General features: G+C 33.9%; 2 protein-coding genes and 1 pseudogene across 2 annotated transcripts in view; all 3 read left to right on the top strand.

Annotated features, from left to right (window-relative positions):
* The first annotated feature begins 1,335 nt into the window (after positions 1 to 1,335).
* LOC107478132 (vacuolar protein-sorting-associated protein 33 homolog) lies at positions 1,336 to 7,955 on the top strand (annotated as a pseudogene).
* A 2,993-nt stretch (positions 7,956 to 10,948) lies between these two features.
* Positions 10,949 to 11,795, top strand: LOC127739670 (vacuolar protein-sorting-associated protein 33 homolog). Its single transcript, XM_052258198.1, has 4 exons — positions 10,949 to 11,014; positions 11,104 to 11,214; positions 11,380 to 11,445; positions 11,637 to 11,795. Exons 1-4 carry the CDS (start codon positions 10,949 to 10,951, stop codon positions 11,793 to 11,795), a joined length of 402 nt encoding a protein of 133 aa, XP_052114158.1.
* Positions 11,796 to 11,921: 126 nt separating this feature from the next.
* The window catches only part of LOC107478071 (vacuolar protein-sorting-associated protein 33 homolog), a 16,388-nt gene continuing 12,558 nt past the window's right edge, over positions 11,922 to 15,751 (top strand). Inside the window, exons 1-9 of the mRNA XM_052258197.1 lie at positions 11,922 to 11,960; positions 12,042 to 12,098; positions 12,467 to 12,561; positions 12,743 to 12,794; positions 12,993 to 13,049; positions 13,521 to 13,627; positions 13,802 to 13,924; positions 14,094 to 14,175; positions 14,296 to 14,366. Of these exons, the coding sequence (XP_052114157.1) occupies positions 11,922 to 11,960; positions 12,042 to 12,098; positions 12,467 to 12,561; positions 12,743 to 12,794; positions 12,993 to 13,049; positions 13,521 to 13,627; positions 13,802 to 13,924; positions 14,094 to 14,175; positions 14,296 to 14,366 (683 nt within the window). The remainder of the gene's footprint in view (positions 11,961 to 12,041; positions 12,099 to 12,466; positions 12,562 to 12,742; positions 12,795 to 12,992; positions 13,050 to 13,520; positions 13,628 to 13,801; positions 13,925 to 14,093; positions 14,176 to 14,295; positions 14,367 to 15,751) is intronic.

The raw sequence follows: 15,751 nt of genomic DNA, 5'->3' as shown, positions 1-15,751 counted from the left end.
ACAATAATATATATATGCAACAAAATGTAGCATAAAGCGGGTTAATTCAAAGATTAGGAAGAAATTTTGAATCAAACAGTTTCAATATGAACATCATTAGAAAAAATAGTACAACAATTTAGACAACTTTAATTTGAAATAGAGGGAATTAGTTTATCTTTTTCAAAAGAAAATATTTAAATCCAACATTTTCCAAAAGTACTAAACTATTGTGTAGAAGCATATTAGAAGTCTTACAGCAGATTGAAGGGGATCAGAATGTGCAAAGTTCTTAGCTTAATGACAATGTAACTTCATTGTTTAGCTTATAGATGTTTAGATGATATTATACTGTAAGCCATGTCCACCTGGTATAATGGTGTATTATTCTCCATTGTTTTTCTTTCACTTTGATTTCTGTTGCATTGCTGATAGAGTTGAGCATGCAAAATGTGCAGAAACTTTGTATTATGTTGTGGTTGTACTTTTCTAGTTTTCTGTAAAGAGAAATGTTGTAAAATTAGCTATAAAAGATATTATGTGACAATTGTACAAGATTTCTAAATTCAAAATCACGTTTATATCTATTAAATGATGATTCTTGAATATTTGCAAATTACTGTATTCGACTATTTGTTTAAAAATGACCAACTAGAAACATATAAGAAAAGTAATAAATAATTAATTCAAATGGTTGGAGGAATGGGCTAGAAGCCCAGACTAAAGAGGCCCAAAATACTACAAACATTTTCAACAAAGACAAGTGCCATGGCATCAAAGTTGATGTCAGTTGAATACCAAAAAAAAAAAAAAGCTGATCTCAGTCACCACCATAGCCGGAGAGAGCTCCCAGACTGTGAGATCGCGATTGCTCTCAACCGCTCACTTTGCAGGCTGATCGGCTACCGTGTTTCTCTCCTTATGAACAAGCTTGAACAGCCGTGTTTCTCTCCCTATGAACAAGCTTGAACAGCAGGAACCATTCTCTCCTTTTCAATTGATGAACTCTTCTCAGCAAGGTATTTATCTTTTCTTCCATAGGATTTGAGTTTGTGATCATTTTTATCCCCGTGTGGACCATGTTAAAATCGGATAACTCAGGTCTAAAAACTCATAAATTAAAGTTGAAGGGTATACATTTTTTTTATTTTTTTTTTGTACTCCATGTTATAGGTTGAGTTGGCAGAAGTAAGTAGCTTTGGTGAAGTTGTTACATTTTATTACAAAATTCTCAATTCAGGCTAAAGTAGCTTAGTGTTGAGTAGCGTTATCAGTGATTGATCTGCGGGTGTACGTTAGCGTAAGATGCGCTTCGATTGAAACTCTCTTTGAACCGCTAATTTCATTCCAATTACAATGGCTCAGATTCCCAACCTGGACAATGCCCCCATCAATCTCATTTCAATCAGGTATACCTTTTTTAAAAGTATTATTTGATAACAATTCTAAATTTTTAATTTATATGGTTATATTTCAGGGAACAATCCTCATCAACATCCTCAAGAACGTAATTGTTTCTCAATTCCCACCAATTTGTTTGTCCTTTTTTGGTTTTGAGTGCAATTCGTTGTGATGGCACTCAAAAATCAAACTGACTTTGTAAATTGCTTGTGGTCGTTCTTGTTTTAGATTCGAGGGAAGAAGTGTTTGGTTATAGATCCGAAGCTAGGGGACTCTCTCTCTCATCATACAGACTTCGTTACTCAAGGTAATTAAATTTTCTGTCTTTTGCTTCTATTCAATTTTTACACGGAACATATTTATTGTATTAGATTTCAGAAAAATCATTCTTGCCCATGGAAGATAGTTGGAATTTTTTATAAGTAGTAGTTTGTCGTTTAGATGATTGGATAGTTTTATTGTATACTGAGAGGTTGTGTTGAACTGGTGAAATAGGAGCATGGAGTTGAATTACGACATCTTTCAGCTGACCACATTCAAACTGACTGCACCAAAGTGGTCTACCTCGTGCGATCTCAGCCTAATTTGATGCGACATATATGTTCTAATATTCACCATGACGAATCGAAAGGACTACAAAGAGAATATCATGTTTATTTTGTTCCCCGCCGCACTGTTGTTTGTGAGAAAGTGTGTTTTCCCTTAACTTGAGTATGTTGTACTAGTATACTTGTCCTACCATACAAAATAATTATATTTTCTTGTGAACAGGTTCTTGAGGAAGAGAAATTACATAACATGGTTACAATCGGGGAGTATCCCTTGTATATTGTACCGATAGATGAGGATGTACTATCATTTGAGCTTGACCTTGCTTACAAAGTATGTTGTTGGATATTACCATTTCTGCTCTTCCTGATATATTTATTGAGTTAATTTGGTATTGTTGTCCCTATGAGTTATAATTTATCATCTTTGAAATTGTCTTCCATTTAATATTTGCTTTGAACAATTACTTATCCTTGTTTGCCTTCTCATCTATGGTAGGAGTGCCAAGTTGATGGTGATACAAGCTCGCTTTGGCATATCGCAAAAGCAATTCACAAACTTGAGGTTGTAGTTTTGAATACATAATGTTGTCAAATTTGTTAGCAGGGAAGTTTTGGACTCAGAACAATTATCATCAAACTGATAGGAGATAATCAAATACAAATAGAATTCCCTTTTTGATATAATATCATCGATCTGCTTGTCCTCTTTCCTAAAATTGTTTCGTTGTTATGTTTTATTATTTAATTTTGCAATTCTCTTTTGGAGTGATACCAAATCTGAGGGCAAAAGGAAAAGCATCTGTGCGTGTTGCAGACATCCTTAACCGAATGCAGGCTGAGAAACCAGTCAACTCATCTGACGTAATCATGCTCTACTCTATTTTTTTCCCTTTCTTTCTTCAAGATAACTGGCAATAGTAAAACAGCCAAAAGATACCCCATAAAGAATAAAACTCATACACACAGTGAGAGTTTTCAAAGCTTATTTAAATACGCTGTACAGTCCTCTGATTGTTTGATATTTGTATATAGATGGTTATGTCAGAGATAAACACACTAATCCTTTTAGATAGAGAGGTATGTCCTTCCGTTCCATTTACTGGATACAATTGACATCCTCAAAACTTATCACTGAAATTGGGTGCACAATGAATGCAGGTGGATATGGTTACTCCTTTGTGTTCTCAATTAACATATGAAGGATTACTTGATGAGGCAAGTTAATGCAGAAGCAGCCTACATATTTATGAAAGGATACATATTGCATAGTATATTTTATTGCTTGTTATTTGATGATCGGTCTTTTCTCCTAAGAATATGAGAATATCTCCTAATCAAGTTTGGTCTACTTAGTATATTCCTTCCTTTTAATTCTTTCTGAATTTTAATATTGTAAGTATGAATACCAAAACTTTCCAATACCTGCTTTAGTTATTTGGATAAGTAGTTTTGGAGCGTTATATAGCCTTCATGGCTTATTCTGGTGCCATGATTTTGTTTTCAGAAATATATAATTTCAGCATATGGAAAGAGTTGAAATGTGGCTTACCTTCTTTCTATCTTATTGCATTTGTATACTGCAGTTTTTGAATATCAAGAATGGTTCTATAGAGCTTGATGCGTCTATTATGGGACTTCAGCAAGAGGGGAAAAAAACTAAAGTTCCACTTAATTCAACGTAGGTTACTTTTCCGACTTCCTCTTTTAGTTTCTACCTTCTATTAATGATGCAATGTTGATGGATGTTAACTCTCTTATCTATGAGGTTTGAGATGCTTTACTTGCATCATACCTGTTATCTTTTATTTACCATTTACTCTTTATATATCTTGAAATTTGCTTTCCTGTCCTGTGTTAGTGACAAGCTCTTCAAGGAGATACGGGATCTCAACTTTGAAGTTGTTATCCAGGTTGATTTTATATTTATCTTGACTAATCTCTCTCTCTCTCTCTCTCTCACACACACACACACACACACACACACACACACACACACACACACGGAGGAGTGAAAAGGTTATTTAGATAGACCATCTATGGTTCCCTTGTAGTTCTAGTTTCTTAGTTGCTGTCTGCAGTATTGCAGATTTTACGTCAAAAAGCTACATCCATGAAGCAAGACTACACTGAGATGACGACTACTGTAAGTTGATGTCCTATACTTGGATGCTGCTTTTCCAATTAATTTTGCAAGAAAACAAAAACTATTTCAAAACCAAATTTTTATGTGAAATTATTTATCGAATCGACTGGAATCCTATTGCATACTTTACCTTGGAGATCAAATCCTTCAAGCTGTCCCAATTGTATGCATGCTCATTAATGCAACCTAAGAATAATAAAATAGTTAACTGCATATGTTCAAGTATTTAAACTTTGAGAAGCCTAAACAAGTTTTTTTAACTATTTATATTAAGATGGATCGCCAAAGGCATTCTAATATATTGCTTTCCATAATATCCAGTCACAATCAGTTTTCGAGTTGAAGGACTTCATGAAAAAGCTGAACTCATTGCCAGAAATCACTGTAAGAACTTGTTCATTTTGACATTGACTTCATTAACTAGATTCTTAGAGTTATCAAAACATAATATGCTTGAAATTATTTTTTCAGAGACACATAAATCTCACTCAGCATCTGACAACATTCACATCAAATCCTTCATTTCTGGGGCAGCTTGATATGGAACATACAATTGTTGAGTCTCAGAGTTATGACATGTGAGTTGATGTTGCATGCGGACGTCCTTAAAGTATTTGGATGGCATTTTATTGTCAATTAATCTGGTCAATGTTTGAAGTTTGCTAACTGGTGATGCATTGTGCTTTAGAGATTTCTGCTTGTACATAGCTTATGTTTTTAAGATGTGAAACTTTAGTTGCTAATTTATGCAGATGCTTTGACTATATTGAAGAGTTGATCCACAAGCAGGAGCCTTTGACGATGGTCCTGCGCCTTCTAATCCTATTTTCCGTTACTAATTCTGGGTTGCCAAAGAAGCATTTTGACTACTTAAAGCAAGCTTGAATGACCATGGATCTTTTCTTCTTTTACTTTCCTTTTCTTACTCTATAGAAACTAGGTTACTTGTAATATTTCTCCATTCTTGCTTGTTTGCATTATACCAAGAAATCTTATTTTGTGGTACTCATTGTTGTCCCATATGTTTGTAACTTCCATTTTTAGGAGTGAACTACTACATAGCTATGGATTTGAGCACATAACAATCCTAAATAATTTAGAGAAAGCTGGGCTCTTTAAAAAGCAGGTATCATGAACTAGTTGTTTATTTGCAAGCTCAAATGGTCTCTAGGATTTTTTAATTTTTTTATTATATTTGTGGACATATTTTTAACTAAAGCTCATTTTGCATTTGTTCCTCTTAGGAGTCAAGGAGCAACTGACTTACCATAAAACGTGCTCTGCAGCTTGTGGTTGAAGACACTGATACAGCCAAGTAATTTTCTTCTAGATAATGTGATGCTTGGACACCTTTATTGTGTTTTTCCAATTTTGATTAGGAAGTTGATGCATGTTAGTGTAAAAGTGCTAGAAGCATTTTGACTCTTGCAACAATTGTCCCAAAAGTAATTGTCTTGCAAGTTGTTTTGACATTACAATAACTACCCCTCAAGTCATGCATATAATGAGATGTGGTTTTGATTGGCAATGCAAAATATTTGACACCAATAGTATTTCAAAATTAATCTCTTTTGTTTAAGTTATACAACCACAGATTAGAAAGTTATGGATTCTTCTTTAGAAATGTGTTAATGAGTATGTATACAACACAACTAAAATAATTTCTTTTCCCGGTGGAATTTGGGGTAGGGCAGTTATTAGACATTATGAAATGGTAATAAATACAGAAATAAGCATCTCACTATCACCTCATTAAAGGTTAATTGTTGCAACATTGATGTTCCCAGAGTACGTGCTCTTTTTTTAATTTAATTATTATTTATTTATTTATTACTACTTATTTTTAATTGCTCATCTTTTGTGGCTGCACCACAAGTATTCCTCTGTTATATTCACTTCTCAGTAGCAATTACTGATGGTGTTAATGTTTGAATTTGTCTTAGTGTATATAGTACATGGTATTTCTTGCAAAATCTTTCATGGGATTCATTTACATCATCATTACTTTATTAATAAAATGCTGTTTTGCAATTATCTACTTGTTGCACTCTTGTATTCCTACTAATTTTTAAGTGATTTCCCCCCATTACAACCCCAATGATATCTCTTATGTCTTCTCTGGATATGCACCACTTAGCATTCGTCTGATCCAGCATGCCATTCGATCTGGATGGTAAGTTTGAAATTTCAATACTAAAGGCCCTCTTCATAGCTATTATTGAGCATGGAAATTAATTATTTATCTAACATGATCATATATAAAATTTAAAGACAAAAGTTTATAGTGCTGCAAGTTTCATTTATAAGCAAGGTTCTAATGATGTTATTGTTATTATTAGTACATACTACTTTATAGTTGTGCTCTCTGTTGAGTTCCAATATTGTTCAATTTCTTAACTTATTTCAAATTGGAAGACTATATTGTATTATTATAAATAGCAATTTCCATGCTAATCAAATTATCTTAGCCTTTAGTTCCAAATTTTCATTTAAACACAATACATTTATTCAAAAAGATAATTTCATTGTGAGCTTAGTTTTAAAGCAACTCATGCAATATTAAATGTGATAATTGGTCTCTCAGGCGTCTTGTTGAAGAAATTTTGAAGCTGCTACCTGGACCTCACCTGAAAACAAAGAGGGTTAGTACTTATTAACTTTTCTAAATCATAATATCGGTGCATGCTATAATTGGCCAGCTGAAAATCTTATAACTGTTCCAGCAATATTTCACTTATCCTGTTCATATTAGTCACATCACTTGTATACTCCACTTACCTTAACCTCTCTTTCTATTTATACTTAAAGTTTTGCTTGCTTGGTTGCTATTACAGGGTGCATTCTCAAATAGCCCATCATTTGACTCTTTATCAGGGGTTTCAACTGGCATAGCCAAGTATGGGTTTACATCAATCTCCATAAATGCAATGCTTGTGCATTGATTTGACATTGCTAAAACATTTAGCAATAATAATATAATTAATAAGGTTCAGATGGATCCTATCTTTTATTCATCCACAATTTATTATTTGTTAAGGGTATCACTTAGCAGCAGAGGTGAGCTTTACTACCTGGGAAAATAAACCCTAAATGCAAGAAAGAATTCAATCGCTTTTCTGCCATTTCCTTTGTTTTTAGTTTACTGAAAGAGATAGCAGTTGGAACTTGATGGTTCACATTTGAAATAAGAGTTTCAGAAATTGCAAAAGATTTTAGTCTTAAAGGAAGAAGTTTTATAACTTCTTTGATAACATTTTTTTCCCTTCTGACCCGTTACATATTTCAGAGTACCTGATGGGAGGCGTGCCCTGGTGCTTGTTGTCTTTGTTGGAGGTGTTACCTTTGCAGAGATTTCCACTCTTCGATTTCTCTGTTCTCAGGTGTGGCAATCGTTTCTTTTTTCAAATTGCTTTTAACATGCTAACCAATACATTCTTCCTACTATTTAGATCCTGGTTTTGTAAACTTGGCTATTGATAATGTAGCAGGTAAATGGACGTATTTGCTTAGTAAATTTGTGGCTTATCATGTCTTATCTTTTTGATGATGTATACTAGAGGCATTATCTTTCTAGAATGGTGTATAATGTGTCACATTAGGTGTGAATCTCTTCTTGTCATGAAATCGCTTGTTTTAAAAGGTTAAACTATTAGGTAGAGATACATAAATCGTCGCATCCAACACTTCTATTTGGTTCCTAAATCAAATTTATAATGTTGATTTTGCAGGAAGGCATGGCATATGATTTAATCATTGCAACGACAAAAATAGTCAATGGACAAACCTTGGTTGAGACATTTATGGAGAAGCTAGGTTGATCAATCGTTGCAGTTCTTTTTTTTTTCATTTTTTAAACTTTTATTTTTTATAAACTAAATTGTCTTTCCTGACTTAGGGGGTGAGATTATGTTTGATGATGCCAAATGAAAGCTATATGCAGCCTAATCGAGTTCTTCTAGAGTGATGCTTAACCAATGTTTATTGATGTTGTAAAATAAGTGAGGCCTGGATTATGAGAGTTGTTTTTATTTAGTTCTACTATCGTATATTTGCCTACTCTTATCTGGTTCTTTAATAGAATCTTGGTGCCTCTTCCATGGCTTAAGATTTCTAGAGATAGTAAAGGGTGATGAATTGTTAATTTAACTACATTTGAGAAGGAACCTTAATTTGTATTTAAAAAAGTTAAAAAAAGAGACCCTACCATTAGAAATGATTACAAGATTTTAATCCGAAGTTCGTTAATGAATTGGAGTCCACCCTTGGTGGCTGGCTTTACTTGCAGTTACACTTTCTGCTTTCTAGGATGTTATCATTTAACATTTCCAAAACACTCCCTTCGTGATGTTTAATCATTTTTGTTCCATCATTTGCCACGCTATTGTGGTACCTACAACGTGAAAGTGTCATGGTATATCTTTATAGTAAACGTCTTAGTTTAAACATTCGTAATGATATATTTTGTACTCGCTTGTCAAAATATTTGTCTAAAGAACCAAAAAATACAGAAAATAAAAAACTGGTATTTCAAAATAACTATTTATTCCGAATAATTAGATCCACTCATGTAATTTTAATCATTATCAAATTTATTTATTACTTTTCTTATATGTTTCTAGTTGGTCATTTTTAAACAAATAGTCGAATACAGTAATTTGCAAATATTCAAGAATCATCATTTAATAGATATAAACGTGATTTTGAATTTAGAAATCTTGTACAATCGTCACATAACATCTTTTATAGCTAATTTTACAACATTTTTCTTTACAGAAAACTAGAAAAGTACAACCACAACATAATACAAAGTTCCTGCACATTTTGCATGCTCAACTCTATCAGCAATGTAACAGAAATCAAAGTGAAGGAAAAACAATGGAGAATAATACACCATTATACCAGGTGGACATGGCTTACAATACAATATCATCTAAACATCTATAAGCTAAATAATGAAGTTACATTGTCATTAGGCTAAGAACTTTGCACATTCTGATCCCCTTCAATCCGCTGTAAGACTTCTAATATGCTTCTACAAAATAGTTTAGTACTTTTGGAAAATGTTGGATTTAAATATTTTTTTTTGAAAAAGATAAACTAATTCCCTCTATTTCAAATTGAAGTTGTTCTAAATTGTTGTACTATTTTTCCTAATGATGTTCATATTGAAACTGTTTGATTCAAACTTTCTTCCTAATCTTTGAATTAACCCGCTTTATGCTACATTTTGTTGCATATATATATTATTGTTGTTTGGTAATCTCACGTATTCCTTCAAATCCTTGCGAAATACCATCTTTGTCCAACTGTGAACTTGAGTATTCTTCCAATTTCTCGCATAAACCTTTCTTGTCGTTTGTCTTTCTCTTCTCATGTTTCGTACTCCTTATATGCGCTAGTTCTTAGGGACACGATTTGTGCGTACGGAAAGTGAATATGGTCAATCTATGAAGTTATAAGGAGTTGTGGAGTTTTGAGGCAATAAGAAGAAGTGATCACGCTTTATTAACTGACATCAACTTTGATGCCATGGCACTTGTCTTTGTTGGAAATGTTTGTAGTATTTTGGGCCTCTTTAGTCTGGGCTTCTAGCCCATTCCTCCAACCATTTTCCAAAATACTACAAACATTTCCAACAAAGACAAGTGCCATGGCATCAAAGCTGATGTCAGTTGAATACCAAAAAAAAAAAGCTGATCTCAGTCACCACCATAGCCGGAGAGAGCTCCCAGACTGTGAGATCGCGATTGCTCTCAACCGCTCACTTTGCAGGCTGATCGGCTATCGTGTTTCTCTCCTTATGAACAAGCTTGAACAGCAGGAACCATTCTCTCCTTTTCAATTGATGAACTCTTCTCAGCAAGGTATTTATCTTTTCTTCCATAGGATTTGAGTTTGTGATCATTTTTATCCCCGTGTGGACCATGTTAAAATAAAAAAACTCAGGTCTAAAAACACATAAATTAAAGTTGAAGGGTATACATTTTTTTATTTTCTTTTCTGTACTCCATGTTATAGGTTGAGTTGGCAGAAGTAAGTAGCTTTGGTGAAGTTGTTACATTTTATTACAGGATTCTCAGTTCAGGCTAAAGTAGCTTAGTGTTGAGTAGCGTTATCAGTGATTGATCTGCGGGTGTACGTTAGCATAAGATGCACTTCGATTGAAACTCTCTTTGAACCGCTAATTTCATTCCAATTACAATGGCTCAGATTCCCAACCTGGACAATGCCCCATCAATCTCATTTCAATCAGGTATACCTCTTTTAAAAGTATTATTTGATAACAATTCTAAATTTTTAATTTATATGGTTATATTTCAGGGAACAATCCCAAAAGGATCTCATCAATATCCTCAAGAACGTAATTGTTTCTCAATTCCCACCAATTTGTTTGTCCTTTTTTGGTTTTGAGTGCAATTCATTGTGATGGCACTCAAAAATCAAACTGACTTTGTAAATTGCTTGTGGTCGTTCTTGTTTTAGATTCGAGGGAAAAAGTGTTTGGTTATCGATCCGAAGCTAGGGGACTCTCTCTCTCTCATCATACAGACATCGTTACTCAAGGTAATTAAATTTTCTGTCTTTTGCTTATATTCAATTTTTACACGGAACATATTTATTGTATTAGATTTCAGAAAAATCATTCTTGTCCATAGAAGATAGTTGGAATTTTTTTATAAGTAGTAGTTTGTCGTTTAGATGATTGGATAGTTTTATTGTATACTGAGAGGTTGTGTTGAACTGGTGAAATAGGAGCATGGAGTTGAATTACGGCATCTTTCAGCTGACCACATTCAAACTGACTGCACCAAAGTGGTCTACCTCGTGCGATCTCAGCCTAATTTGATGCGACATATATGTTCTAATATTCACCATGACGAATCGAAAGGACTACAAAGAGAATATCATGTTTATTTTGTTCCCCGCCGCACTGTTGTTTGTGAGAAAGTGTGTTTTCCCTTAACTTGAGTATGTTGTACTAGTATACTTGTCTTACCATACAAAATAGTTATATTTTCTTGTGAACAGATTCTTGAGGAAGAGAAATTACATAACATGGTTACAATCGGGGAGTATCCCTTGTATATTGTACCGATAGATGAGGATGTACTATCATTTGAGCTTGACCTTGCTTACAAAGTATGTTGTTGGATATTACCATTTCTTCTCTTCCTGATAGATCTATTGCGTTAATTTTGTATTGTTGTCCCTATGAGTTATAATTTATCATCTTTGAAATTGCCTTCCATTTAATATTTGCTTTGAACAATTACTTATCCTTGTTTGCCTTCTCATCTATGGTAGGAGTGCCAAGTTGATGGTGATACAAGCTCGCTTTGGCATATCGCAAAAGCAATTCACAAACTTGAGGTTGTAGTTTTGAATACATAATGTTGTCAAATTTGTTAGCAGGGAAGTTTTGGACTCAGAACAATTATCATCAAACTGATAGGAGATAATCAAATACAAATAGAATTCCCTTTTTGATATAATATCATCGATCTGCTTGTCCTCTTTCTTAAAATTGTTTTGTTGTTGTATTTTATTATTTTATTTTGCAGTTCTCTTTTGGAGTGATACCAAATCTGAGGGCAAAAGGAAAAGCATCTGTGCGTGTTGCAGACATCCTTAACCGAATGCAGGCTGAGGAACCAGTCAACTCATCTGACGTAATCATGCTCTACTCTGTTTTTTTCCCTTTCTTTCTTCAAGATAACTAGTAACAGTAAAACAGCCAAAAGATACCCCATAAAGAATAAAACTCATACACACAGTGAGAGTTTTCAAAGCTTATTTAAATACGTCGTACAGTCCTCTGATTGTTTGATATTTGTATATAGGTGGTGATGTCAGAGATAAACACACTAATCCTTTTAGATAGAGAGGTATGTCCTGCCGTTCCATTTACTGGATACAATTGATATCCTCAAAACTTATCACTGAAATTGGGTGCACAATGAATGCAGGTGGATATGGTTACTCCTTTGTGTTCTCAATTAACATGTGAAGGATTACTTGATGAGGCAAGTTAATGCAGAAGCAGCCTACATATTTATGAAAGGATACATATTGCATAGTATATTTTATTGCTTGTTATTTGATGATCGGTCTTTTCTCCTAAGAATATGAGAATATCTCCTAATCAAGTTTGGTCTGCTTAGTATATTCCTTCCCTTCATTTCTTTCTGAATTTTAATATTGTAAGTATGAATACCAAAACTTTCCAATACCTGCTTTAGTTATTTGGATAAGTAGTTTTGGAGCGTTATATAGCCTTCATGGCTTATTCTGGTGCCATGATTTTGTTTTCAGAAATATATAATTTCAGCATATGGAAAGAGCTGAAATGTGGCTTACCTTTTTTCTATCTTATTGCATTTGTATACTGCAGTTTTTGAATATCAAGAATGGTTCTATAGAGCTTGATGCGTCTATTATGGGACTTCAGCAAGAGGGGAAAAAAACTAAAGTTCCACTTAATTCAACGTAGGTTACTTTTCTGACTTCCTCTTTTAGTTTCTACCTTCTATTAATGATGCAATGTTGATGGATGTTAACTCTCTTATCTATGAGGTTTGAGATGCTTTACTTGCATCATACCTGTTATCTTTTATTTACCATTTGCTCTTTATGTATCTTAAAATTTTGCTTTCCTGTCCTGTGTTAGTGACAAGCTCTTCAAGGAGATACGGGATCTCAACTTTGAAGTTGTTATCCAGGTTGATTTTATATTTATCTTGACTAATCTCTCTCTCTCTCTCTCTCTCTCTCTTTCTCTCTCTCTCTCTCTCTCTCTCTCTCGCACACACACACACACACACACACACACACACACAGGAGTGAAAAGTTTATTTAGATAGACCATCTATGGTTCCCTTGTAGTTCTAGTTTCTTAGTTGCTGCCTGCAGTATTGCAGATTTTGCGTCAAAAAGCAACATCCATGAAGCAAGACTACACTAAGATGACGACTACTGTAAGTTGATGTCCTATACTTGGATGCTGCTTTTCCAATTAATTTTGCAAGAAAACAAAAACTATTTCAAAACCAAATTTTTATGTGAAATTATTTATCGAATCGACTGGAATCCTATTGCATACTTTACCTTGGAGATCAAATCCTTCAAGCTGTCCCAGTTGTATGCATGCTCATTAATGCAACCTAAGAATAATAAAATAGTTAACTGCATATGTTCAAGTATTTAAACTTTGAGAAGCCTAAACAAGTTTTTTTAACTATTTATATTAAAATGGATCGCCAAAGGCATTCTAATATATTGCTTTCCATAATATCCAGTCACAATCAGTTTTCGAGTTGAAGGACTTCGTGAAAAAGCTGAACTTATTGCCAGAAATCACTGTAAGAACTTGTTCATTTTGACATTGATTTCATTAACTAGATTCTTAGAGTATTCAAAACACAATATGCTTGAAATTATTTTTTTAGAGACACATAAATCTCGCTCAGCATCTGACAACATTCACATCAAAGCCTTCATTTCTGGGGCAGCTTGATATGGAACATACAATTGTTGAGTCTCAGAGTTATGAAATGTGAGTTGATGTTGCATGTAGACGTCCTTAAAGTATTTGGATGGCATTTTATTGTCAATTAATCTGGTCAATGTTTGGAGTTTGCTAACTGGTGATGCATTGTGCTTTAGAGATTTCTGCTTGTACATAGCTTATGTTTTTAAGATGTGAAACTTTAGTTGCTAATTTATGCAGATGCTTTGACTATATTGAAGAGTTGATCCACAAGCAGGAGCCTTTGACGACGGTCCTGCGCCTTCTAATCCTATTTTCCGTTACTAATTCTGGGTTGCCAAAGAAGCATTTTGACTACTTAAGGCAAGCTTGAATGACCATGGATCTTTTCTTCTTTTACTTTCCTTTTCTTACTCTATAGAAACTAGGTTACTTGTAATATTTCTCCATTCTTGCTTGTCTGCATTATACCAAGAAATCTTATTTTGTGGTACTCATTGTTGTCCCATATGTTTGTAACTTCCATTTTTAGGAGAGAACTACTACATAGCTATGGATTTGAGCACATAACAACCCTAAATAATTTAGAGAAAGCTGGGCTCTTTAAAAAGCAGGTATCATGAACTAGTTGTTTACTTGCAAGCTCAAATGGGTTTCTGGGATTTTTTAATTTTTTTTATTATATTTGTGGACATATTTTTAACTAATGCTCATTTTGCATTTGATCCTCTTAGGAGTCAAGGAGCAACCGGCTTACCATAAAACGTGCTCTGCAGCTTGTGGTTGAAGACACTGATACAGCCAAGTAATTTTCTTCTGGATAATGTGATGCTTGGACACCTTTATTGTGTTTTTCCAATTTTGATTAGGAGGTTGATGCATGTTAGTGTAAAAGTGCTAGAAGCATTTTGACTCTTGCAACAATTGTCCCAGAAGTAATTGTCTTGCAAGTTGTTTTGACTTTACAATAACTACCCCTCAAGTCATGCATATAATGAGATGCGGTTTTGATTGGCAATGCAAAACATTTGACACCAATAGTATTTCAAAATTAATCTCTTTTGTTTAAGTTATACAACCACAGATTAGAAAGTTATGGATTCTTCTTTAGAAATGTGTTAATGAGTATGTATACAACACAACTAAATTTCTTTTCGCGGTGGGATTTGGGGTAGGGCGGTTGTTAGACATTATGAAATGGTAATAAATACAGAAATAAGCATCTCACTATCACTTCATTAAAGGTTAATTGTTGCAACATTGATGTTCCTAGAGTACGTGCTCTTTTTTTAATTTAATTATTATTTATTTATTTATTACTACTTATTTTTAATTGCTCATCTTTTGTGGCTGCACCACTAGTATTCCTCTGTTATATTCACTTCTCAGTAGCAATTACTGATGGTGTTAATGTTTCAATTTGTCTTAGTGTATATAGTACATGGTATTTCTTGCAAAATCTTTCATGGGATTCATTTACATCATCATTACTTTATTAATAAAATGCTGTTTTACAATTATCTACTTGTTGCACTCTTGTATCCCTACTAATTTTTAAGTGATTTCCCTCCCGTTACAGCCCCAATGATATCTCCTTCCATTGTAACACCCTACCATACAGAGTCTTATGCTTAAGTCATAATTCAGAGATGGCAAGGTATTACGACCTCTAAAGTAAAAATTTAGTACGTATAGTAGTATGAATGATTGATTATAACTAGGAGCCTTTGTAGAAAAAGGGGTAAACAAAAAAAACCGCAACTCGAAAGCGTAACACTCCGATCGATAACGTAACGAACAAGGATAACCAACGCGTGATTATATATATAAAGGAGTGTCAAAAACAGGAATATCAAGACTCAAGATCCGGCTGCGAAGATAACCGGTCCGAGCATAACAATATATACATATGATAAAGATAAGGAAAACCCCAAGGAAACCCAAAGGGACACCAATACATAAAACCTATTCTCCAAAATTCTCCCATAAGAGGAGTCATCACAGTTTGTATTATTTAATGGAGATAAAAGTATCTAAGTAAAGCATATAAACCAAAACATAGCCCCGAGAACAAAGGATCTTCGCAAGTATAGAAGTCTCCAGCAAGCATCAGCGGGACACCTCACGTCCTGCATCTGAAAACCACAAAATCCGCATGGGTGAGAACCAGAGGTCCCCAGCATGGTAACA

The sequence above is a fragment of the Arachis duranensis genome, chromosome 3 (assembly GCF_000817695.3).
Source record: "Arachis duranensis cultivar V14167 chromosome 3, aradu.V14167.gnm2.J7QH, whole genome shotgun sequence".
Classification (NCBI taxonomy): domain Eukaryota; kingdom Viridiplantae; phylum Streptophyta; class Magnoliopsida; order Fabales; family Fabaceae; genus Arachis; species Arachis duranensis.
Note: the sequence above shows the minus strand (reverse complement) of the source record. Positions and strands in the feature narration are given on the sequence as shown.